The sequence below is a fragment of the Barbus barbus genome (genome assembly GCF_936440315.1).
Source record: "Barbus barbus genome assembly, chromosome: 3".
In the NCBI taxonomy this organism is placed as follows: domain Eukaryota; kingdom Metazoa; phylum Chordata; class Actinopteri; order Cypriniformes; family Cyprinidae; genus Barbus; species Barbus barbus.
This window is the reverse complement of record NC_136731.1, coordinates 19628326-19653178: the sequence shown is the minus strand read 5'-3', so window position 1 is coordinate 19653178 and position 24853 is coordinate 19628326. Positions and strand designations below refer to the sequence as shown.

Here is a 24853-nt window from a genome sequence, read left to right as displayed (position 1 = left end):
CGCCCTTCCATTGGACACATTACACTTTGATTCAGAGCGCGGTCACGCTGTGGGTGTTCCCCTAGCGCTTCGACGCAGCGTCTCATTCCCTTCAGGGAACCGGGGTTACATACGTAACCGAGACGCTTTGTTTGCCCTTGCCCCAGTTGCCTTGGTTACGAGCAGGTACTAAATGTGCAACTGCCCAAGGGAGGGTGTGAAACGCCATGTTTGGTTCTGGCCGACGAGCAATCTGCCTCTTACACCTTCTCCTGCTGAGACCGTAATGGACATTGCTATGGCAACAAACCACTCCTCATACCTCTTGCCCCATAGGAGGACAATGGCTGAACGACGTGACCAGATTTGGGCTGTTTATGCCCCAAATAAGAATCTCCATCAGTCGGTACTGTGGCTTGCAGATGGGACTGAGGAACGACCATTGTCTCAATATCAGCTAGAGAGTGACGCTGCGAGGGAAATAACTGTGAGCTGTGCTGGATTGATGCTCAATTCCCATCAGAGTTGGATGTTTGAAAATCCTACTTGATATCCCCGGCTTCTGATCTTATAGCTTTCTGTTTTATGATGCTGGGAAGATGATGTATAAAGAAGCAATACTATCATTTGTTTTGTAAGTGCACTGCTGCCAACAGAGAAGGTTATTTACCATGTTTTAGAAACCTTTTTTAAGCAAATGTTTGACAAACAGGTTTAAAAAAAAATGTTGAGGGAAAATTGACTAATTGATGCATTTTTATTTTATATTATTTTTTTTTAGTTATTAGTTAAGTAATATTATTGTAAACCTGCACCAAAGTGAGGTTTGGGAAATTCTGTCAGTTTCAATATGCAAAAACTATTTATTTTATTTCATTTTTTATTAACATTTTGTTACAATTTTTTCTATATTTGAATATTTTCCTATATTTTAATTGAATTGAATTGAATTTATTCCTGTATGCTTTGCATATTTATGAGATGCACCGAAATGCAGTTCATTTGGAGTTTGTGACAGTGTCCATATTTGGGCACTTGTTACTGTTTTGTTTTGTTTCTCCCCTTATGCTGGAATATTTTTGTGATGTACTTTTTTTTTTTTTTTTGAGAGAGAGAAATTGTCTCTGGTTCATTGTTATTAATACTTGTAGCATGGTAGCCCATTTACATCACATAAGCAAAAATCACGCAGTGGTAATAATCTCATTATTATGAGATTTAAAAGTCAATATTATGAAATACCAAGTCATAATTATGAGATACATGTCAAAATAATGTAATAATTATTATTGTAATAATTTTAACTTTTTATCAGAAATATGACTTCTCATAATTTTTCATGACTTTTCATGTCAATTTTTTTCATGTTGAATTTTTAACCAAATTTGTCATAATTTTTAATTATCAAAACACTTCCATAAATGTGCTACAGTATGCCCTTAGTATGCTGAAATATATCCCTGGGTCTCACTGACAGTGTTTGACATTTGCTTGGGAAAGTGGAAGTGACCGGAAGAATGCTGATGGTGCTGACACACAGTTAAGCTGCTTTCACATGTGGACTACACAGCAGCTCAGACATCTTTCAGACTCCAGTGCGTCTTTCTACCATATCAGGATGGGAACAGAATCAATGCACAGAAATTTTTAAATGAACAAGTATCGATCTGTTCCTGTTTCCACTGTTCATTCCTCCTTAAAACCACTACATTACCCTCTGAAGGCAGCCTGTTGCTGGATAACTAGTTCCCTCAATAAGCATTTTCCATTTCATGTGTGTCATTTGGAAAATAATTAAGCTTTAGGCATTCAAGGGTTGCTATTTTGCTGTTAGGAACAATCACTGCTCAATACAGACTTCTCTAAAGCTTCCTACAGAATATAAGCAAAATCACACACACACAAACACACACTAAGGTCTAGACATTGTGTCCTGCAGCCTTCAGTATACAAAAAGACTATCTGCCACTGTTAAGGAGACAGAGAGAGATAGTGGGGAAAATATAGATGCTTTAGCTCAATTTCCTTTTCATAGTGTGCAGCCAAGTGTGCAAAAACAGAAAGAGAGAGAGAGAGAGAGAACTCCTGATTTGGCTCTGCGCCTCAGAAAACACAAAACTTTTTCTGCCCACTGTGTGTATGTGTGTGTGTGTGTGTGTGTGTGTGTCTGTAAAATAGTCGCTTTTGTCATGCATATTTAACAATGCAGATAGATTTAGCAATCTCATTTGTGTTATCTGATATGCATCAATGAAAACTGACACTAAAAACCAAGTAGATTTTCTGCAGCTTTGTAAATAATATGCACTTATATCACTACTCAACAAACGTTAAGACACTCCAATCTCTGCATTTCAGGTTCTCCAAACTGGCAATTCCTATTACAACACTTAATATTAAATGTCAAAGATTTCATGTTCATGTGAAGGCCTGCAGCCTTCACATGAACTTTGATTGCTTTTAAACAAGTGCAATCAACAAGTAGGCCTACTATGGCCATTATATATTTGCTTATATTTCTTCATAATTCATAAATAATGCACTGAGAGTGGCAGGCATTTGCACCGGAGTTTGATGCAGGAGTGTGCGTTCTGGCATCTTTGTTTATTAATGCACATTCATATTGCTTGGGGGCAAAAAATATAATCCACCTCATCAAACCCAGGGCGATCAGAGCCCTACCACACACTCCCTACTACAAACATCCAGAGGTTCTGCTTCTCTTACTCCTGTCTCTCAACATTTTTTATTCTTATTTATTTATATATATTTTTCCCACAGAGGGACGCTTCTTCTTACTGTGAAGAAACAGTAACAGCACTGCAGTGTGTAACACTGATGCAACTGATACAAAAGTATACATCGTACAGTATGGTAAAGATGCTGTTAGTTCTGCACCATATTCAGTACCACCCAACTTAAATGTAGTAGTCATACTATGTGTGTGTGTATGTATAAATTTCCTAAAGAAAATTTTGCTTTCATGTGCAAAACTAACCAGTTTACCAGTATGTCATGCTAAAATATCATAATGGTATTGATACTACCATTATGTACCATTATACTGCTGGGTTAGCAACTAACCCAGCTCTCTGTCCCCACCTCTGTCTGTCAGTGGATCAATAGCTTCCTGACAGACAGACAGCAGTTAGTAAAGCTTGGTAAATTCACATACAGCACTCGTACCATCAGCACTGGAGCTCCTCAGGGCTGCGTACTCTCCCCAATGCTCTTCTCCCTCTACACCAATGACTGCACATCTACAGACCCCTCTGTCAAGCTCCTGAAGTTTGCAGATGACACCACACTGATCGGCCTCACCCAGGACGGTGACGAGTCTGCTTACAGACAGGAGGTTAAGGAGCTGGCTGTCTGGTGCAGTCTTAAAAACCTGGAGCTTAACACGCTCAAAATTGTGGAGATGATCATGGACTTCAGGAGAAACCCCCCTGCTCTCCCCCCACTCACCATCATGAACAGCACTGTGACTGCAGTGGAGTCATTCAGATTCCTGGGCACCACCATCTCCCAGGACCTGAAGTGGGATATTCACATAGACTCCATTGTCAGAAAGGCCCAGCAGAGGTTGTACTTTCTTCGCCAGCTGAGGAAGTTCAACCTGCCACAGGACTTACTGAAACAGTTCTACTCCGCCATCATTGAATTTATCCTCTGCACTTCAATAACTGTCTGGTTCAGCTCAACTACCAAATCTGACCTCAAAAGACTACGGAGGGTAGTCCGGACAGCTGAGAGAATCATTGGTACAACCCTCCCCACTCTCCAAGAACTGTACTTGTCCAGAGTGAGCAAAAGGTCTCGTAAAATCACTCTGGACCCCTCACATCCAGCACACTCCCTCTTTGAACTGTTACCGTCTGGTCGACGCTACAGAGCTCTGTGCACCAGAACGGCCAGACACAGGAACAGTTTCTTCCCTCAGGCAATCCATCTCATGAACACTCAACAATAAACGTGGAACACACAACTATAATACATTATCCATTCACCACACTCACTTATTTTATTTTTATTTTCTCATTTCTAATTTGCACATACTTGACCTGTACATACATAGTTGTCTATATTATATATTGTGTTTTTGCTGCTTTGTACATTGCCCATTTGGATATTTGTATATTATTCTTTTATTATCTGTGTCCTGTCCTGTTGCTGTCTTTCTGTTGCACTGTGGAGCTTCTGTCACTACAACAAATTCCTCGTGTGTAAACATACTTGGCCAATAAAGCTCATTCTGATTCTGATTCTGATACATTAATGATTTAACATTATTACATTTATAACATTTACGTATAACCCTATAACATTTCACAAATTTATAATGCCATGCATGGACCCCCAAATATGATGATCTTGTTGTAATGGATCTCTTTCATAATATATAGGCCGACATTTGTTTTCATATACGTGACACTGGAACACAAAACCAGTCATAAGAGTAAATTTTTGGATAGGGCAATACTTGGCTGAGATACAGCTATTTGAAAATCTGGAATCTGAGGGTGCACAAAATCAAAATATTGAGATAATTGCCTTTAAAGTTGTCCAAATGAAGTTCTTAGCAATGCATATTAGTCAGAAATTAGGTTTGATATATTTACGGTAGGAAATTTACAAAATATCTTCATGGAACATGATCTTTATTTAATATCCTGATGATTTTTGGCATAAAAGAAAAATCGATAATTTTGACACATGCAATGTATTTTTGTCTATTGCTACAAATATATCCGTGCTACTTATCACTGGTTTTGTGGTCCAGGGTCACATTTAAAGACACATTTACAAATAAAAATATTTTACATATTTACAAATTGAAAATAAATAAATTAACAAAATTAAATAGTAAGATCTTTTTATGTTTTTAAAACAAAAATATTTTTTGTAAAGTAAAATTATTTTATAATGTAATTAATTCCTGTGATGGCAAAGCTGAATTTTCAAAAAAAGAAAAGTTGTACTGTTTAATATTTTTGTGGAAACTTTATTTTTCAGGATTCCTTGATGAATAGACAGTTAAAAAGAACATAATTTATTTGAAACAGAAATCTATATAAATAATTATACATCTTTAAACTGTCACTTTTGGTCAATTTAATGCATTCTTGCTGAATAAAAGTAGAAATGCCTTTCCAAAATATAGTGTGTGTGTGTGTGTGTGTGTGTGTGTATATATATATATATATATATATATATATATATATATATATACATATACACATTTAATACTATTTGTGTGAAATATCATCTTGAAATGAATCCAAGAATTTAGAAATAACCTCATAGCATGTCATAATTTGTTAAGGTATTATTATTCTTATTTATTCTTATTTGTGTACACTATTTTCTCTGCCATGGCCCCCATCACTCATCCCTGAACCTTACTTTGAAAACCTTGGCTCTACAAGGCTTCACTGGCCAATCTCATAATTGATATTCACATAAAAATGGTCAACTATTTTTGAACGTTGTCCATTTGTCATGGCCTCATTGTATATACACTCATCTGGGAAACCTACATTTCCTAAATATTGCAGCAGTCTGTCCACAGCCTCCACAACTAAACAAAACAACTTCTCTCAAATTAATATTTTATGTCTGTTTATTTATTTATTTGCTAAGTAGCCCTAACAACTGGGATAATGTGCAATAAGCTGGCCATTATCACAAAATAACCCCCTTCAGGGTGATACAAGACACCTCTTGATCAGCCTGTCGGAGTTCTTTTGCAATAATGACCAGCTGACTGCGTAGATTATCCCTTACTTAGAGACTCCACTAACTGTCAGCAACTCTCTTTCACATACAAAGCGCCGCTAATACGCTGCTCAAAGTCTAATCCAATCATCAAACCGCCCGTATCATAATGTCACAGCTCTCCTGGGGATATGCATGTCATTTCATCCCATCTCAAAAATCCATTGTTTGTGCAACAGACTGGTCTGTCAATACAAAGCCTCCCCTTTCACCCTCACACACACACACACACACTGGAGCGGCTGGGCTGCATCTCGAGCAGGGCATCTCTTTGATTCCTCTCCCAGAGCGTCAATGTGTGCTGCTCCTAGCGTCAGAGCTTCGCAAGCACATTAGTCACCTTCCAACCTCTGCAACTCGAGCTCAGGCAGTCGATCCCACTTCAAAAAGCCTGCTGAGAAGGGAACTGTGGATGTGGATCGTCGCGCTCGCTCGACAGATCACTGACAGAATCCTGCGCGGAGCTTAAGGTAGGCAGGAGAGCTCTGAAAACGAAAGTGTCCGAGTGCTGCTGGTGGTCGGGAACGCTGTCATTTCGAGAGGAATGCATCTCTTCAGTGCCATGTTCCTGCTGCTGATGTTATCTACTATACCCTGCGAGGTAAGATGCCTTCGTAGCATGCGAAACGCTGCTCTTCATCACAACCTGTGTTGTAAATAGGCATTGTTGCGAGATGCACAGTGGCTTCTTTGATGATCAGTTTCTAAACAAGTGCACTCTAATTAGCTCATCGGAGGTTAATGGCTGAATCACTGTTGAGTTGTTTGAATAAATCACAGACGCAGGGAAGGTTTTCTAAGAATCTGGGAACTCGATTAAGAGGACGACAGCTGAAAAGTTTCGCGATGAATCACAGTCCTCAACCCTGAACGTTTCATCACATCCAGACTTGTGTTTGTTGGAGCACTGTTCGTATTGTCACAGAAGCACTTGTAAGAGCTCTTTTTGTTTGTTCGCCTCGAGTGTGAGATTTCCTCGCGCTGGCTGATGAGAGCTGAAGTGACAGATGTGAATTGAAGTGAAGGACGGCGCATTACCTGACCTAGAAATATTCAGGCAAAATCAGACATGCGAAAATTTCACAGGCTACAATTGAGTGTGAAATTTTGATAGACTCGCCAAAACTACTCTTCTATCAGTCGTTGTCGTTTCAGCTGTTAATTATCAATAGCTAATTTGAACTCTTAGAATTGTGTATTTAGGATTCACGCAATGAAAATCTATGGCCAGATTGGTCAGGACCATGGACAGCGCTCAGCCAATGGCGTTTATGTTGGCTGAAGTCGCCTTACTCTGTTTGGAGTGAATTATTACCTGTGCCACAACTTTCTAAATTCTGGTTTAACCAGCAGTGCAATTAGTCAATATTCAGTTTGCGTTATGCTGCAATAAATAGTAGGAGTGGCTGGAGAGTGCTGTAACACGGGGTGAGTTGTAACACCATCAATTTAACCAATTGGGAATGTGCTACAGAGTGACATCACTGACATGCTAACATGTTGTAGTCTACATCTACAGTATGTTTTAATTTGTTGCAGAATGATGCAAATGGTTGTTAAATGACAGAACTGGTGTCTTTCTGGGCTTTCCTGGGGGCTTTCCTGTAGCACAAATAGTAGAGCATGGCGCTAGCAATGTCATGGGTTCGATTCCCAGGGAAAGCAAGAGCTGATAAAATGTAAAAACTGTAACTTGAATGCAATGTGAGTCGCTAGCGTCTGCTAAATGCATAAATGTAAATGTGTCATCTGACTGAGCAGATGGGAACGGTTGTACAGTAAAAATGTCCATTGTACTTCTACTGCATTTGCCACACTTATGAGACAGCTATTAATCAAGGTCTATTATGTTGTTAGAGACGCAAGCCTTTGTTTTATTTGATTTGATGTGCTGTTTTGTATTAGGCCTTACATGTTTAACTTTTTTGAATTAGATTAGGTGGTGAGATGAATGGGTTAGGGGTTAGGAAATAATTATGCTGAACAAGTAAATTCGATTAACGCAATACATTCATGCACCAAATTTATAATGTCCATGTTTTCTGTTAATACAATCAGCTGTTTAGGTAGGATGTAACAGCAGCACTCTTTGACACTAATTTACACCGATTATTCTACTGTAGATTTCTGAAATACCTTGATTTATAGCAGAATGAATATAATCATGCCAAAGTTATATATAAAAAAAAATTACTGTTACAGACTCTGAAATAATGTGTTACAACACTCCCTGGTCTTCCATAAATTTGTTAACATCTGCATAATAAATAATTAAGGCATGTTCTTGAAACTGTGTTAGAACAGCTCTGCTGTGTTTTATTTTATTTTATTGTCAGTGGTGTCTAGAATGGAAAATGATATAATTTATCATTTTATACCTTTAGAACTATTTCCATTATATTTTGTTTTATCACATGCTAGTTTAATATGCTATTAAAAAAAAATAAAAAATCAAATAAAACCCAAGAGCATGTGACTTTCCACTGTGTGGCATAATTAGAGACTGGAGATGATGCATTTGATTAGATGTAACCTGTGTGCTCTATAAAGCAGTATGTTAAACAGTCTGCGACTGATTTTAATATTAGAGGAAAGGAAAGGAAATGATACGGTACAAGATGTGTGCACAGTTTGCAAATTTGCCAGTGCTGCTGTTCCAGACATACATTAGGATATGTAAATGCGAACGCATCACTAAAAGATATGAGAGTCCTGTAGGCATGCATAGGAATGTATATTTCTATTCCTTCACCACAAACTTCTCATAATTGGCCCAAGGGGACAATTTGTTGTAAGTGATTGCATTAAATATTAAATGGAGAAGAGAAGAAATGGCACCACCCATCTCCCTGATGTAGAAATGTAGACATGAAAAATGGATGAATTGTTCTGGTGTTTCTCTATCCTGCTAGCACTACTTCACATGGGATGCAAAGGAATTTTCACAAACATGTAGCCGTACACACACAAACCTTCAAACTAACACACATGAACACACTCGTGCAAACCGTGAAATATGCAACGTTCAAATGAGACAGATTCACTTGTTCGCTCATGACTTGTGTTTGTTAAGTTCCCATAATGCCCTGAGGCCCTGACAACCAGTGATACAGATGGGCACCTACTCGACCTTGATGATTCCCTTTTATGATGGGGTTACATCCCTTGCACACTTAGCACACTTCACACGTCTGTGCATCTCTATGCATGTCCATATGTATGTGTAAAATGCTCTGCGATGTGCATTGCGTTCTTAAATAAGGACAAACAGAGGATCAAATTCTATTTAGGCCATAAAACTGGATTGAACCGGGTTTAATTAGACTCTGGGAAACATAGAGTTTAAAGCAGAATGCAGATTAGCAACAATAACAGTTTAATGAATTAAAAGCTAGTTTTGTTCTTAGCTCTCTGCGATGATTCGCTCAATAATCATTCACTTGAATCAGCTCGCACACCTTTATTGCTACACTGGACGCAAATGGCATTTTTGCTTTTTTTTTCTCCCTCGGTTCATAGCGCATTGTATTATTTATAGGCAAACCTATTGAGTCTGTATCAACAGATGTACGTTTATTAGGGTCTCATCCTCTTAATTAGTTTTGAGTGGCTGCTCGCAGTTGGGATCGGACATCTATTGACTGCTATCATTAGCACCGTTCAAAGCGAGGGCTACCACTTCGCACTAACACGCAGGCATCTTAAAGAAACTTTAATTAGTTTATTTTAAAACATTATTAAACAGATTGACATTTTAAATCCACGCGTTCAAGTCTGAATCATGTACTGTATACGTTGACAGCGACAAGTGCTGATTCCGCAGCCACACAATGACAGACATTAGCCACAAATCTGCGCGCAATCAACATCTTCATCAAATGTAATTAGCTAGTGCGTTAGAGGCAAACACGTTAGCTTAGATATGCAGCTTAAGGGACCCACTGGATGTGTCTGATCATTCCTTGCTTTAATGGCATCACAGAGCTGTCATGAGAGCATCGGATAGCTCCTTTCAGCTGGAAGGCAGATTGATTCCATTTGAAGCTATCCATCAATGAAATTATAATTTAAAAAAAAGGAACGATATGGGAGGCTCGGTGGCCACACTTTGCCAACCCCCAGAGATGTTGAGAGATGCAAAACCATCACTTTTAGCTTGTGAAATGAGGGGGTTGTCTGTTTACTCACTATTTAGCCCTGTTATATCAAATTCTCTGCAGGGGAGAGGTGCTAATTGGTTGCAACTGTGAGACAAAATCCTCATAAGTTGATAAAAATCTGTTCGCGGCCCGTTTTTTCACTTTGTTTTGTAAATACACCGGAGACATGCATCAAAAGCAAATGGCTACAATTGTTTAATAAGACTGTTTAAACGTGCAGGCCTTTGAGAAATAGAGAAGCCGTTCACAGTGGAAAGCCACCCAGCTGGAGAGAAGTGAAATAATGTGCTTTAGACCCACTGTTCGCTAGAAATTCTCGGTTGTACTTTGGAATTCAGTTAAATACAGTCATTTAATAATAAGCTAGGTAGGAATTGGCTGCCGCAGACCCGAGATTTTATTAAAAGGGAAATTTGAGACAAAATTAATAATTTCAGTTAAACTGCAGTCAGATATAATTTCTGCTGTCCTTGTAGGAGTTATTAGTCACGCGGGGTCAAGCGAAGGTTCCCTGGATCATATGAATGGGTGTCATTTTATTTACAGCTGGTAAAAACATAATTTTTTATCTTTGACTATTGTGGGCTTGTGAAATAATGTCCGATTCTAATAAGCAACTGGTCCGATTCGAATAAGCATGATCCAGCCAGATTTGGCTAGGACAGAGTGTTTGCATGGCACTGGAGTATGCCAGATACAAGAGTATGCCAGATACAAGCAGCTGCCCGGAGAGTATCACTACTTTCGGGGCACATCCAGCCTAAAAAAAGCTGTGCCGTGAAAGCCCATTCTCTGAATTATGATTGGTCCAGTCCAAGTCAGTTCGTCTTGCCCACCAGCTAAAAGGCCTATTATACACCCATTTGATCAGATGTGAGATAATGTGTGCGAACCTATTAGGCCTCCTTTCTAAAGTTAGCTTGGCAATGAAAATGGCCTCATAGTAAATTTTGGCTGTTGAGAGACTAATACATATCAGGAGCGGCGATGGTGCTCTTGGACGGCGGTCAAAAAAGGGCACAAATCTTCAGTTGCCTTTGAGATCAAGGACGTGCGGGCAAATCGGACAGGATGTGCTCTGCCAGCCATTGGTCCGACTTCCAAACGGGGAATTAGACAAATGAAAAGGCCCAGGACCAGCGGCATAAATCTCTCCACCAGAACCCCGAGCACAAACAAGAGTGGCCACTCTTGCATGAAACTCTTGCATGGTTTCCCACTGAAGCTAAGCAGGGTTGAGCCTGGTCTTTACATAGATGGGAGACCTCTTAAATACAGACGTGCTCCAAGTGTTTACCTGATGGTCTGTGTTGAAAGTATTCTTCCCTTGTCAGTGTTCTGCTCTGGTTCTTGGATGGTCTGCGTAATGTAATTCATCCTGATCAAAACTGATGTCTGTGCATGCTGTTCGTGTGAAGGCCAGTTTTTGTGTCTGTGCAAACTTGTGCATGGACAACATCACTTGTGTGAGTGATTTTGAGTGCTTGAAAAGAACAGTCCACTAGATAGTGTGGATGTGTGTGTGTCCGTGCACACTCATGGTCAAAGTCGTATAGGTTGTAAGGCTTGCACGCTCAACTGTACGCAAGATGGAACATGGAAAATGAAGTGTAGGCCTACCTGAGCCTTAATGCCCCACAATTAGGGTTGGGAATCGAACATCCAATTCCAGGTCAGGAATCATATACTTGTTGTAAAATTAAAATTTTGATTCCGCCTATCGATTCCTGTGTGCACTTATTTTTTCATCTGTGAGGACCCGATCTAGCGATCTGCCAGGACCTTGCTCGCTAATCTAAAGTGGGTTAAGGCTAGAAGGGATATAACTAAAATTACTGGGCATGCGCACATCAATATAGTGTAATTTGTGTCATGCTGTACAACAATAAAAAGTCATTTGACATTTCAAATAATAATAATAATCATAATCATCGATTACATTGTTACACCAGTAGGTGGCAAAAAGGGGCTGTTAAAATTTATTTGTCTTTGAATAATTCAAGAGATTTGTTCTTGAGTGAGCCACTGAATCATTCATTCATTCATAAATTATATGTGGTTTTGTTTAGTTGTTTTTTCTTCAGATTCATGAGAACAACAACAAAAAAAACCCTCAATTTATCCAGAATCATGCAGCTCTATTTTGCACAAAAAACAGCTCTTAAACGAGTCCAGTTTTTATGTAGCCTGCTGATTTTTTGTTCATGTATTCAGCTGCAACTGAAACTGTTTTGTAAAAAGAGATAGAATAAATAGCTTATGTTTGATATAATTTTTTTAATCACATTGGAATCCAAAATCAGAATTGATAAGCAGAATCAAAATTGGAATTGATAAAATTCAAACGATACCTAACCCTACCCACAATAATGTTGGGGACAATATAAATGTGCTGTCCTTTGGATGAGATGTTAATCTGTCGTGACTCTCTGTGGTAATTAAACATCCCAGTTAGTGTCTCAGAAGATTAGAGGTGTAATCCTGGCTACATTTGTCATTTGTCCTCGATCATAGGCTGACCAGATGTTCCCTATTTTCTGGGTACAGTCCCCTTTTTTGGTGACTTTTCCCTGGTTTTTATAGCCAGTCAAAAACAGCTCACAATCTGAAACACCAAATGTGGGTAGATTGGAGATGAACAACTTCAGTTCTAGAGAGCCACTGTAACCTGCAGAGTTTAGTTCCATCTCTAATCTAACACACCTGCCTGTAATTGTAAAGCAATCCTGAAGACTTTAGTTAGATTTTTCAGGTGTGTTTGATTAGGGATAGAGAGAACCTCTGCAGGATAACGTCTCTAGGAAGGAAGTTGTCCATCCCTGTGCTAGATTTTGCACAAGCTTGTTTTTTTTAAACATACAGTGTGTAATTTCAGTTCATTTTTTGAGACTCGTTGAACAGAAGACAATTAAAAAGTAACAACAACAAGGCCGCTAGTGACTTGTCAAGTTGCTGTGCTAACAGGGGCACAGTGAGGACAGAAGATAGGCCTAATGTTGTCAGTCTTGTGTCTTGTTTCCCCCTCCTCTCGTGCCCATATTTGGCCTTCCTGTTCCTGTCCTCGTTTGTCATCATTAGTTCCTTTGTCTCCAGCCCTGTTTAATTACTTCCCACCTGCTCCTGGTCTTCCTCGTTGATTTCCTAGTGTTCTTAAGCCCTATGTCTCCCTGTCTCCCAGGTCCTGTATTGTTCGTCGATACCCCAAGCTCCATGTTCTATGTTTTGGATCTAAATAAACCTGGCTGTTGAAATTCTCCGTGTATCCTCGCTCCTTGCTCCAAGTGCAACGTGACAAATGTATAAATGATTAAAAAAGCCTCATACTTATTACGTGCCAGTGTTAGTTTATTTGTAGTTTGCTTCATTAGAATAATGAAATAATTTGATGAAGCACGTTATTTGAATTCATTTCGTTTCATTAAGGCCGTGACACCAAGCCGGCGGCCAATATCGAGCCATAGTTGAGTGTCTGTCGGCTTGGTTTTTGAGGTGTGTTCGGCACCATTGGCATTAGTTGGACTCCCATCGGCAGCTTTCTGGCCAATTGAGCATTTTGAATGGGAAGAGGAGCCCACTGGTGAACAAGATACGTTTTGATTGGTTGTTTAGCTCACTGAACCATTGCGCAAGAAGAAAAACGCAATGGATGAAAGCAAGCAAATGACGAAATCTAGACGATCCACGAGAAGCATTCTTATCTGCAATGCAGGAAGTTAAGCGTTATCGGTGTGAAAATCGTGAAGTACAATGTTATTTACGTCTATAGTTATTTGTATATCCAGTCCTAGCTCTTTTGGTTTCCCTACTTGAATGAGAAATATAGACTTCTGCTACCTGCTGGTATGGAGAGTATTTTTCCTCTTACTCAGGTGCTGAACGAACAGTACATGTTAGTTAGCCATTGCCTGTAGTTTTTGTGCTGTGACAATCACAATGGCAGGTGGACACAGAAAATAGTGTTAATATTTTCACATGCGGGGGCGTCTGCTCATAATGATACTATAGTTGACATCATAATAATGTCACAGGCAGCGTATGAGCCGCACTAACAAGCAATGAGAAATGAATAAGCCCTCCTCCCTTCGCCCACCTTCAAGTGTTCCCATTAACATTCAATTGTAATGCATTACAATCAGGGAGCATGCGCGTATGCATGGCTAGATGAGGCGATTGAATAGCACAGCCTACACTGTGAGAGGTGGCTGATTAGGACCCACTGATGGGCCTGTATTGTGTGTGGCACAGCGGAGGGGTCGAATGTGGATAGAATGCGTGTGTGTGTGTGTGCCAGTCCACATGTCTAGTGTGAACAGAGATGCTACTGCTGTGGAACTGTGGTGGTGTTTGTGTTTTCTGCAGGAAAGAGGAACAAGAGAAGTGTGAGATTAGATTCTAGGTTTTGTCTCTTGCATGACAGTTGTGTGAATACCTGCTGCTATCAATATTTATTTATTTATCCACATAAGAGCAGGCTCACAATGTGTGTTGACACTTCTGTGGGTCCTCACAAACACACAGGAAAACCTACAAAATGTTAGCATTTTTAGGATTGTGGTTTTGGAGTTATGAGTAAAATAAGGTCTTTTGTTAATAGTTCCTACTTTAACATTTTGTTATACAACATAACATTACACAAAGTACATCAAGTGTGAATATTTAAAGCATAGTGTGCTTTAACCCTTGTGCTGTGGATAATTTTGCCAATGTTCATTTAAAAACAGGCGCATAAGCTCAGATCAATAAGGCCAACTACATGTATCAGTAAGTTTAAAAAAAATGAAACCTCTGCTAATTAAAAAAAAGAAAACGAGTTGATAAAAAAACTTGAATCCTATATTTGGTAATTATAAAGATTTATGAGCAATTTTTATAGGCTGGTTAATTTTGACTGTGTATAGCACAAGTGTAACAAGGTAAGGAAAAATCTCTGTGTGCAAAGTCAGTAAGGTTTAGACCAGTGGGATAACATTAAGTAGCATTTTTGTGAAAAAAGAAAATCCTCTCTGGGTCAGAATAACCGAAACTACTTGAGGTTTGAAAATTAAAGTTGCTACAAATGGACCACAGACATTTTTAAACCCATTTAATATTCACAGGGCAACCTATTGGGCATTAAACCTTCAGGTTGGCCTACAAATTTACATTGCAACTTATTCCACCCATAAATATCTGCAGAACGCTGGTTGTCATTTTCAAACCAATCAGTGTTTTCAACAGCTTTACCTGTCTTGATTTAACCCACTGGGAGCTAGGTTTAGGGGTGAGTCTTTGTTATTTTTAACAAATTGGCTAAAACGGTTAAATATAACCCAACATTTGAAAACACCCACTAATCTGGAAATATTTTGGTTATGCAGAGACACCAAACTTGAATATTCTGGCCAACTGCCCACGTAGGCAGGAAGAGACAGTCTGACTGACATAGAATGTAACCATTGCCATTTTTTTCTTCTTCATTATTTGGCGGTTTAGAAGCAGGTATATTTGAAATAATTTTAGTTTTTATTACACATGTTGTCTAATGTTTTGCTGGAAAAACATGCTTGAAATTTTGTGCATTAAAATGTTTCAAACATTATCTGTTCAATCAATGCTTTTTTGTATTGTTGCAGTCCTACATTTTTTTAATTATTTTCTTTTTTGGTATCAGTGGTTCCATGAAGAGCCATTCATGGAACATTTATGGAACAGTTCTTTAGTGGATAACTGTTTTTTTTTGTTTGTTTGTTTGTTTTTTATTATATTTAAAAGGTTCTTTACAAAAAGAAAAAAAGTGGTTCTATTATGAACTATATAACTAAAAATTCACTGGCATCACTGCAAACCCCCCCATTTTGGAAATTTTTTAATGTGTCCCCCAAAAATAAATAAAAAATAAATAAAATGTTTTAATATCTAGATTTAATGCAATGAACATTATAAGATACAACGAAATTTGATAAAACATCCAGAAAATACATTAAGCCAGCTAGTCAGATTAAAACTTCCCTTTTCTGCAAAACAATTCTTGTCATTCTGTGTACAATAATCGTCAGACGACCTGTGAACAGTCTGAGGCGACCATTTAACTAATGGATTCAGTATTTCTCTTTTACTAATTATTGGTAATGACTTTGAGTTTTTCCTCTCAATGTTCATTTCCATTTGTATGTGAGTGTACCTTTTGGGGTAAGCAGTGGCAAACCTCAATGAAAAGTGAACTATGAAAGGCACTTTCGGAAGCAGTTAGTGAGGTTTGTATGAACACTTGAACATCTGCTTGAAGATTCTTTGACAGGTGTAGCAGCATTGCGGCAGCATGTTCGGGTAAATTTGTGAACTCTCACCTTCCGTGTCCTGATTCAAACCTGGCCCAAGGACTAAACAGGAAAAAATCTTCCTCATTCACTAATGTTGCTACATGAAAGCATGTTTGTCCTGGTGTGACACCACACTCCAGCAGGGCTCAGGGGAACAATGGCCTAAGCTGACCACGCCAGGTGTCTTGACTGAGCTTTTATAGGCCTCCAGGTGCCTCTGTTAATGTCGACGATGTGCAGATGTGCATGTTCGACTGTCCCACAGCCTAATGGAGCACCTAACCACGCGTCCTTAGATGACAGCTTGAGTGAAGGGTCTGTTTCCAGCTCGTTCCCCAGGGGAGACCCCCAGGCTCTTCTCTGCTGCAGAAGGCTGTAACATTAAAGCGCTACAACTCAATCCAACCCCAAATATATGTCACTTTCCTTTAACGCCCAAAATAAAAAGCCACAGGACTCTTCAATTTTACCCCATGAGAAAAAAAAAAAACACAGCGTGGTTGGTTTGACATTATTAAATTACATTTAGTACAGCTGGTACATGAAATTCTTCTTTTAGTTCTGCTGAATCTGTTTCGTCATCCAAGCAGCAGATTAACAGAGCATCCTGTTCAAGCAGCGTGTCATCGTTTTCTGCCTCTCTTTCTCTCTCTTTGTATCGGGCTACAGCTCTGTCTGCTTGGTGGTGTGAATATCAGGCATGAGGTATCAGGTCTGCCGGGCTCCCTCGGCTCTGTGGCCTTGATTCTAAGCGAATGTGACATTTTTCTGACAGCCGCGAGAGCAGTCAGTGAGAGGCTCGTCCTCCCCTGCTCTGGCCTACTAATACTGTTCACAGCCGCACACACTAGTGCCACCGCACATTATGACCCAATAAAACACGTGCACAGAATGCACCCTAACTAGACAACACACAGCGAGCAAGGGCAGGGTCATCTGCGGCCAGTCTGGGGCTGCCAGCCGGTTGGATCTTGCATGGCCGCTTTGCATTTGCCTGATGTTGGTGTTGTAGTACCTTCTGACCGGTTTCCTGTGCGACCTTGCTTTCCACTACCGAATGAATCTTTTATGAGCCCTGCGATGTGGGTTTTCGGTGTGGAAGATTGGAATATAAATATGGCAGTTGCACACAGAGCCTCAAGCCGTGTGATATTAAACTCTTTATGCTGAGAATGTGCTCGATGTGTGCCACCTGGCAACATACTTCACATATATGTGTTCTTTTTATGCATAAGGCCGCTTTACTGTGATGGAAAGATTTCACGGTTTTCTTTAGCAGTGGTATCTATGCAACAGTTTCATCTTAAAATAAAGCAATCTACTTTTCAATTTGGTAACAGAACAATGCACACTATAATTTGCTCTCAAAACTCTTAACAACAAGGCTTGACAGTACTAAATATATTGACAACGTTTTTTAAGCCTACTGTCACTTTGGTGTCTCATTTGTGTCAGTCTGCGTTATGTTTCGTGCTACAAGTAAATGTGGCCATCTGTTCACAATGAATTAAAATGTAATATATGAAGCCCATCGATGGCAAATGCGACACGCTGCAAGGGTGCAAAGCTAATCGAGAGTGAACTCTTATGGAAAGGTCACATTTACACTGTCAGCCAGTTCCGCTTTTGTTTGTTTTGGCAAATGCGACACGCTGCAAGGGTGCAAAGCTAATCGAGAGTGAACTCTTATGGAAAGGTCACATTTACACTGTCAGCCAGTTCCGCTTCCCTTCCAGGAACTTTGAGCTGTGTCCGGAGACGCTATGGGAACGCCTTCAGCGTGACCATGCTCTGAATATCAGGTGTAATCAGTCCGAAGGAGGACGAGGCGTCACGGGCGGGGTGACGTCACGACCAGGAAGCATAAAAGCACGTGCGGCAGAGCCGGCGTCAGCTTTTTGTCATTCAGCAAAGCGCTCTGTGTGTGTCAGTCTTATTTGGTGTTGTCTGTCTTTCAAAAAATTAAAAGATACCCAAATGCAAGGGCGATTCCAGATCGCGTTTCAGGTTGTGTGTTCGTCCCTGCCCTCGCTATATTACGAGTGGGGACACACACGATCTGTGCGTGGTCTGCCTGGGTGCGGAGCATGCGGCATCGGCTCTCGAGGGACCCGATTGCCCTCATTGCGAGCGGCTGTCGCTGCTTACACTCCGCACCCGGAGGGCTCTCTTCGAGGAGGGAGCCTTCACGAGCTCTCCACGCAGTGTTGGTCCCGCTTCTGCCGAGGCAGAGCGGCGGCTGCACTCGTGGGGCTCGCAGATCTGGCGCCACGTCTCTCGTTTGGAAGCGGTCTCTTCCCCCCGAGACAAGGGTTCGACGCTGCGTCTTTCTTCCTCCGAGGAGGTTGATGTGACGAGCGTTCACGAGGTTTCGCTGCCTCTTTCGCCCCAATATGAGGAGCTTTTAGAGGTGGTTACTCGGGCAGTGGCCAAGCTTGACATCAGCTGGTCCCCCAAGAGAGCATCTGAGCCGCAGACTAGCCGTTTGGATAAGTATTTTCGGCGCTCGCGGCCGCCACCTCTACACAGGAGGCGGCAGGGGGCTGTTGGGCGGGGGCAGCGTCCTCCGCATATCAGCTCCTTGCGCAGGGATGCGCAAAAGCAAAGCATCGCTTCTCGTGCTCCCCCGCAGAGAAGCCGAGACCAGCGGCGCCCTGCGCCGGGGACTTCGCGAGCCGAAGGCAGATCTGAGGGCTGTCATTTCGGCCAAGAGGTCCTGACGGGCGAGCCCCATGATGGTGGAGGGCGACCCCTACTGGGGTGGAGCGGCTTACACCACGGCACACGGTGACCGCTTCACCTCAGTGCCCTCCAGGGACTTGTCTGCCAACCCTGCTGCTGTTCCAGGGCGCAGCTGGTCCCAGCGAGTTTTCATCTCAGGTCTCAGGTTTCATCTCAGGTACAAAGCGTACCAGTATCGGGTTCTTCCCTTCGGCCTAGCACTCTCACCCCGCACTTTCACCAAGTGTGTGGATGCGGCACTAGTCCCGTTGCGACTGCAGGGCATCCGCATACTCAATCATATCGACGATTGGTTGATTCTCGCTCGAATCAGAGCGGTGGGCGATTCTGCATCGAGATAAACGCCAAGAAAAGTGTGCTTTCTCCAGCTCAGAGAAACACTTGGCAGAGGCTGCTTGGGCTTTTGGCAGCTGCGTCCAACGTGATCCCGTTCGGCCTGCTGTACATGAGATCCCTACAGTGGTGGCTCAAGACCAAGGGGGTGTCCCTGAGGGGAAACCCGCTCTGCGCTGTCAAAGTGTCATGCTGTATTCGTGCCTTAGACATGTGGAGGAACCCTTGGTTCTTGTCTCAGGGCTCGGTGCTGGGAGCTCCTTGTCGCCGCGTCTCGCTTGCGACGGACGCGTCCCTCACCGGTTGGGGTGCGGTCATGAGTGGCCACCCTGTCCGCGGTCTGTGGAGTGGTCGCCACCTGACGTGGCATATCAACTGGCTAGAGATCCTAGCTGTGTTCTGTGCACTCAAGCACTTCCTCCCAGACCTAAGAGATCACCACGTGCTGGTGCGCACCGACAGCACGGCAGTGGTCTCTTACATCAACCACCAAGGAGGTCTGCGGTCGCGCCCCTTGTACAAGCTGGCACACCAGATCCTTGTGTGGTCCCAGGGCAAGCTCCTGTCACTGAGAGCTGTGCACATTCCTGGGCATCTCAATGTGGGAGCAGACGTCCTGTCGAGACGGGGGCCGAGGCCCGGGAATGGATGCTTCACCCCGAGGTGGTGAAGCAGATTTGAGCTCCAGCTCCTCTGGGACTGGACGCTATGGTACAGACTTGGCCGAGGCTTCATCTGTATGCTTTTCCCCCGATCGCTCTGCTCCCGGGAGTTCTGGTGAGAGTGCGCCGGGACGAGGTCAGTCTACTGTTAGTAGCACCGTTCTGGCCGGGCCTTATGGAAGCTGTGGGTGTGGCCCCTGAGGGGGCACAGCTCTTAGCGTCCGGTCTGTCAACCGAGGCTGTCGAGACCATCCTCTAATCCAGAGCTCCCCCCACGAGGAAACTGTACGCCTTGAAGTGGAGGCTCTTCACTTCTTGGTGCGGGGACCGCCAGCTCGACCCAGTCAACTGCCCAGTTGGTACAGAACTGGAGTTCCTGCAGGCCCGTTTCTCTGCAGGATTAACCCATTCCACTATTAAGGTCTACGTGGCAGCTATTTCGTCATACCACGCCCCTATTAGTGGCCAGACAGTGGGTAGACACCCCCTAGTTACACGTTTCCTCCGCCGTGCGCTGAGGCTGAGGCCGCCGGTACACTCCCACGTCCCCACGTGGGACCTGGCTGTGGTTCTGGAGGCTCTGTGCAAGGCACCTTTCGAGCCTATTGAGGAGATAACTGATAGACTCCTCACCATTAAGACCGCTTTCTTGCTGGCTATCACCTCTCTGAGGAGGGTGAGTGACCTTCAGGCCCTGTCTACGGCCTCTATTGACTTTGCGCCCGGCATGGCGAAAGTATTTCTCTACCCCCGCGTGGGGTATGTACCTAAGGTCCCATCGGTCGTGCCACAGCCAGTCGTACTCCAGGCCTTCTGTCCTCCTCCCTTCAGGGAGCCAGACCAGGAGAAGCACAATTGTATGTGTCCAGTGCGAGCACTGGGCACGTACATCCACAGGTCATCCCTGTGGAGGAAATCGGACCAACTGCTTGTGTGCTATGGTCCCCCTAAGAGGGGTCTTCCTGCTACGAAGCCCACTCTTAGCAGGTGGATAGTGGATGCCATCTTTCTGGCATACGAGGCCTCTGAGCGTCCCCCGCCGCTGGGAGTCAGACTCGTTCCCATAGCGTCCCATGATATTAGTGAAAACATACAAAACGTCTCAGGTTACGCATGTAACCATGGTTCCCTGAAGGGAACGAGACGCTGCGTCTCTTAGCCACACTTCCGGCATCCCTGCCCGCGCTTGCTTCATGATTTGAAGCTGACGCTGGCTCCGCCGCACGTGCTTTTATGCTTCCTGGTCGTGACGTCACCCCGCTCGTGATGACTCGCCCTCCTTCGGACTGATTACACCTCATATTCAGAGCATGGTCACGCTGAAGGCGTTCCCATAGCGTCTCCGGACACAGCGTCTCGTTCCCTTCAGGGAACCATGGTTACATGCGTAACCTGAGACGTTTTGTATGTTTTCACTAATATCTGGCAGAGATAGGATTTTGTTGAATGCATGTAAACAGCAAAAACGTTGTTTTCACATCTGATTTGGGCCACTTTCAAATCTGATACTTAACTGATGTCATCTGAATCTGAATTTTTACGCATGTTTATGTGATACATTAAATCTGGTCTAAAATTCATGAAATTCCGGTGTGTGAACCAAAGTACTTTTGGGGTCGGTAAGATTTTTAATTGATTTTAAAAGAAGTCTGTTGTGCTCACCAAGGCTGCATTTATGTGATCAAAAATACAGTAAAATATATAATATAATACAGTAAAATTATAGCAATATTGTGAAATTGTTTTACAGCTTAAAATAACTGGTTTCTATTTGAATATATTTTAAAATGTAATTTATTTCTGTGACGGTAAAGCTGAATTTTCAGCATCATTACTCCAGTCATCAGCTTCACATGATCCTTCATGATGAGAATTCATTCCAATATGCTGATTTGCTGCTCAAAGAAACATTCTTTATTATAAATGAGGAAAAAATGTTGCTGCTTATGTTTTGTGGAAACTGTGAAATATTTTTTCAGGATTCTCTGAGGAACACAAAGTTCAAAAGAACAGCATCTTTTGTAACATAAATGTCTTAACTGTCACATGTATTACAAATGTGTAATTTCTGATTATTATAGTAATCATTTCTTAAAAAAAAAAAAAAAAAAAACATTTTTGACACCAAACTTTCAAGAAAGTAAATGATGATAGAATGTAAATTCCTGAATAAATTATTGCTTTATTGTGGATACCATAGTTAAGATCATTTGGTACAGGAAGAATTTCAGAGAAATATTATTTTTAACATTGTTGAGGCTGTTTCTGAAACTTTAGTCTTTTTTATTTTGATTTATTTTTGTATAAAAATAATCTCAATGCGATTATTCATGAAACAAGCTAAATTATTTTTCAAGTAAATCATACATAAAACTATTCATACTTAAATGCGTCAGTTTAATGGGAATTTTTTATGTGAGATTGGATTTTTAAAGATTTATACAGAAATTTATTGTGCTTGTGCACCACGAAAAAGGACCTTTGGTGTGTGGGAGAAACAATTGAGATATTAAATTGATTTTATTTGTCATTTTCATTATACTAGCAACCCATTCCCCTGACTTTTCTTTCTTGATTTCTCTTTTTTTATCTCCCTCTGTCCCTGTTTGTTGCTTTTCAGAACATATTTTCCCTCTCACCACCCTCAGGTGTGACAATGCAGCATCTCCTGCAGAAAGATAACCTGCCAAAGAGAGAGTGAGCGAGATGGAGAGAGATTTGAAGGCAAGAGATGCAAATGCCGTAGAGGGAGAGAAGTAGAGAGAGGAAACTCTTTTTTATCGACATGTTTGTTCTGCCATAAGACAGACACCCAAAGAGATATGCCGGCCACTCTGGGTGCCAGAGCTGTGCAAACTCTTAAGCCGGGCTCACACTAGGGCTGTATACCTTGGAGAACCTGGCGATACGATACATACCTCGATACACAGGTCACGATTCGATACGTACCTCGATACAGAGCTGTCTCGATACGATTTGATACAATGTGACACGATTCGATACGATTCAATAAAAATACATTGGCCAGAGCCAATTAGTTAATGCTGAACACATTTACTCAACAAACAGAACTCTGCATTTTTCTTCAATTTATTGAAGACAAAAGTGCATTATAACAAAGTGCATTTTGCTTAAATATTTGCAACTTTAAGTGCTCTGATTAATTGTACACAAATTGTATTAATCTGGAAATTACCACAAGTCAACATTTAACTTTCCAAGGGTACAGTCTGAGCTCACACAAGCACAAAATCTTCTTCTTATTATTCTTAACTTCTTATTAAATCTTCTTATAATTCTTTTTTGTGACACCATACTGCCATAACATATTTCACTATGAAATCACTTAAAGGTGCCATAGAATGCATAGATACAGTATTTTAAATTGTTCTCTGATATCTACACAGAAGGTATGTGGCTTAGGTAAGGGCAAAAAATCTCCAGAAACGATTTTACATGTCCATTTACAACCCTAGGATTTCTCCCTAGAATGAAACGGTCTGTTATTGGCTTATTTGGCAGGGTCATGAATAATAATGAGCTCTGCTCTGATTGGCTGTTTCACAGTACGGCTCATCAGCAAGAAGGAAGCACAGGGAGGAAAATATATATTTAAATACTTTCTCTCGCAGTTATATCGTCGGGTAATTATACTGTATATAAAACGCGGGCATCAGGGAGCCGTTATTAATATGCGAGGCATTGAAACTGCTTTTGAACGATCCATCGATCGCGTTATAGTTCACTTTCAAGAGACGCGATCACACAAACTATGTTTACATTATAGAGCAACAGTACATACCACACATTTCACAAGATCAGATGCTTGTCAGTGGTGCTCAGGATCTGTAAGTCATTCGCCATCATCCTCATCTCTCCTTACTGAGAGTGAAATCTTATGTACTGTAACAGGCTACCGCTAGCAAGGAGCTAACCATGTCCCTTTAGTGGCTCGCGTTATTTGCTTTCTGTGCCTTTCTGAATACAGACACCAACCCATCCCTGCACTTCACACCCCCTGCACGGCCCGGAACATAACATTTATTTTGTTATTTTCGCTGTTGTCCGCGCTTGTTTATTTACAATACCTGCAGAGCTTCTGATGGTTCGGCCGGCTTAGAACAAGTGCGGGTTTATGCAAATGTTGGAGGCGTAGTGATCCCGACTGTTGCGTCACAGTCGGTGTTATGTTCTGATTCGCCTGTTTTTCAGTGGTCTTTTTTAATCACGAGATTTACATATGAAGGAGAAAACTATGGTGTTTGAGGCTCACTGTATGTCATTTCCATGTACAGAACTGTTATTATTTAAATATGCCAGGGTAAAGACAGTTTTTCATTCTATGGCACCTTTAAATGCTACATCTTGCTTTAACATTTTCCATGAGTTTTTTTTAAACTCGCGGGCGCCGCTGCGCCCCCTAATGGCTGGGCGGAGTATCGATACTAAGGGCTAGAATATCGATACTGTATCTTTTTTTATTATATCGGTATGTATCTAAGAATCGATATTTTGAGCACACCCCTAGCTCACACTGTGCGATTTTTAATAGTCTTTTGCGATTGTTGCTTGTCACACTGTACGAACATGACCCCCATGTCAGACTGTACGATCTCAGTTGTCTTAATGTCAGACTGTACGACAGTCAAGATGCGATAAAAACGGACGTACTCAAGAAGACTTGTCCGGAGTTTTACGTCATCAATACGTGACCCGCGTTCTCTCGCTATAATGGTAGCAAGCAAACAACAGCAACGTGTAACGTTAGTTTTATTAATTACATGCCTTGATGTTAAAAAAAAAAAAAAACGAAAAAGACGACGTGTGTGGAGCAAGTCATGGCTGGGCAAAAGAGGACTTTATGGACTTCCAGTTCTACAGAGCGAACTTGAGGTAATTT

The 24853-nt window shown here is 41.6% G+C and overlaps 1 protein-coding gene across 1 annotated transcript in view; it reads left to right on the top strand.

The window, feature by feature from the left end:
- Window positions 1–6025: 6025 nt before the first annotated feature.
- Window positions 6026–24853, top strand: part of LOC306856683 (noelin-2-like) — a 92069-nt gene continuing 73241 nt past the window's right edge. The window contains exon 1 of the mRNA XM_079396073.1: window positions 6026–6358. Within this exon, the coding sequence (XP_079252199.1) occupies window positions 6302–6358 (57 nt within the window). The 5' untranslated portion in view covers window positions 6026–6301. The remainder of the gene's footprint in view (window positions 6359–24853) is intronic.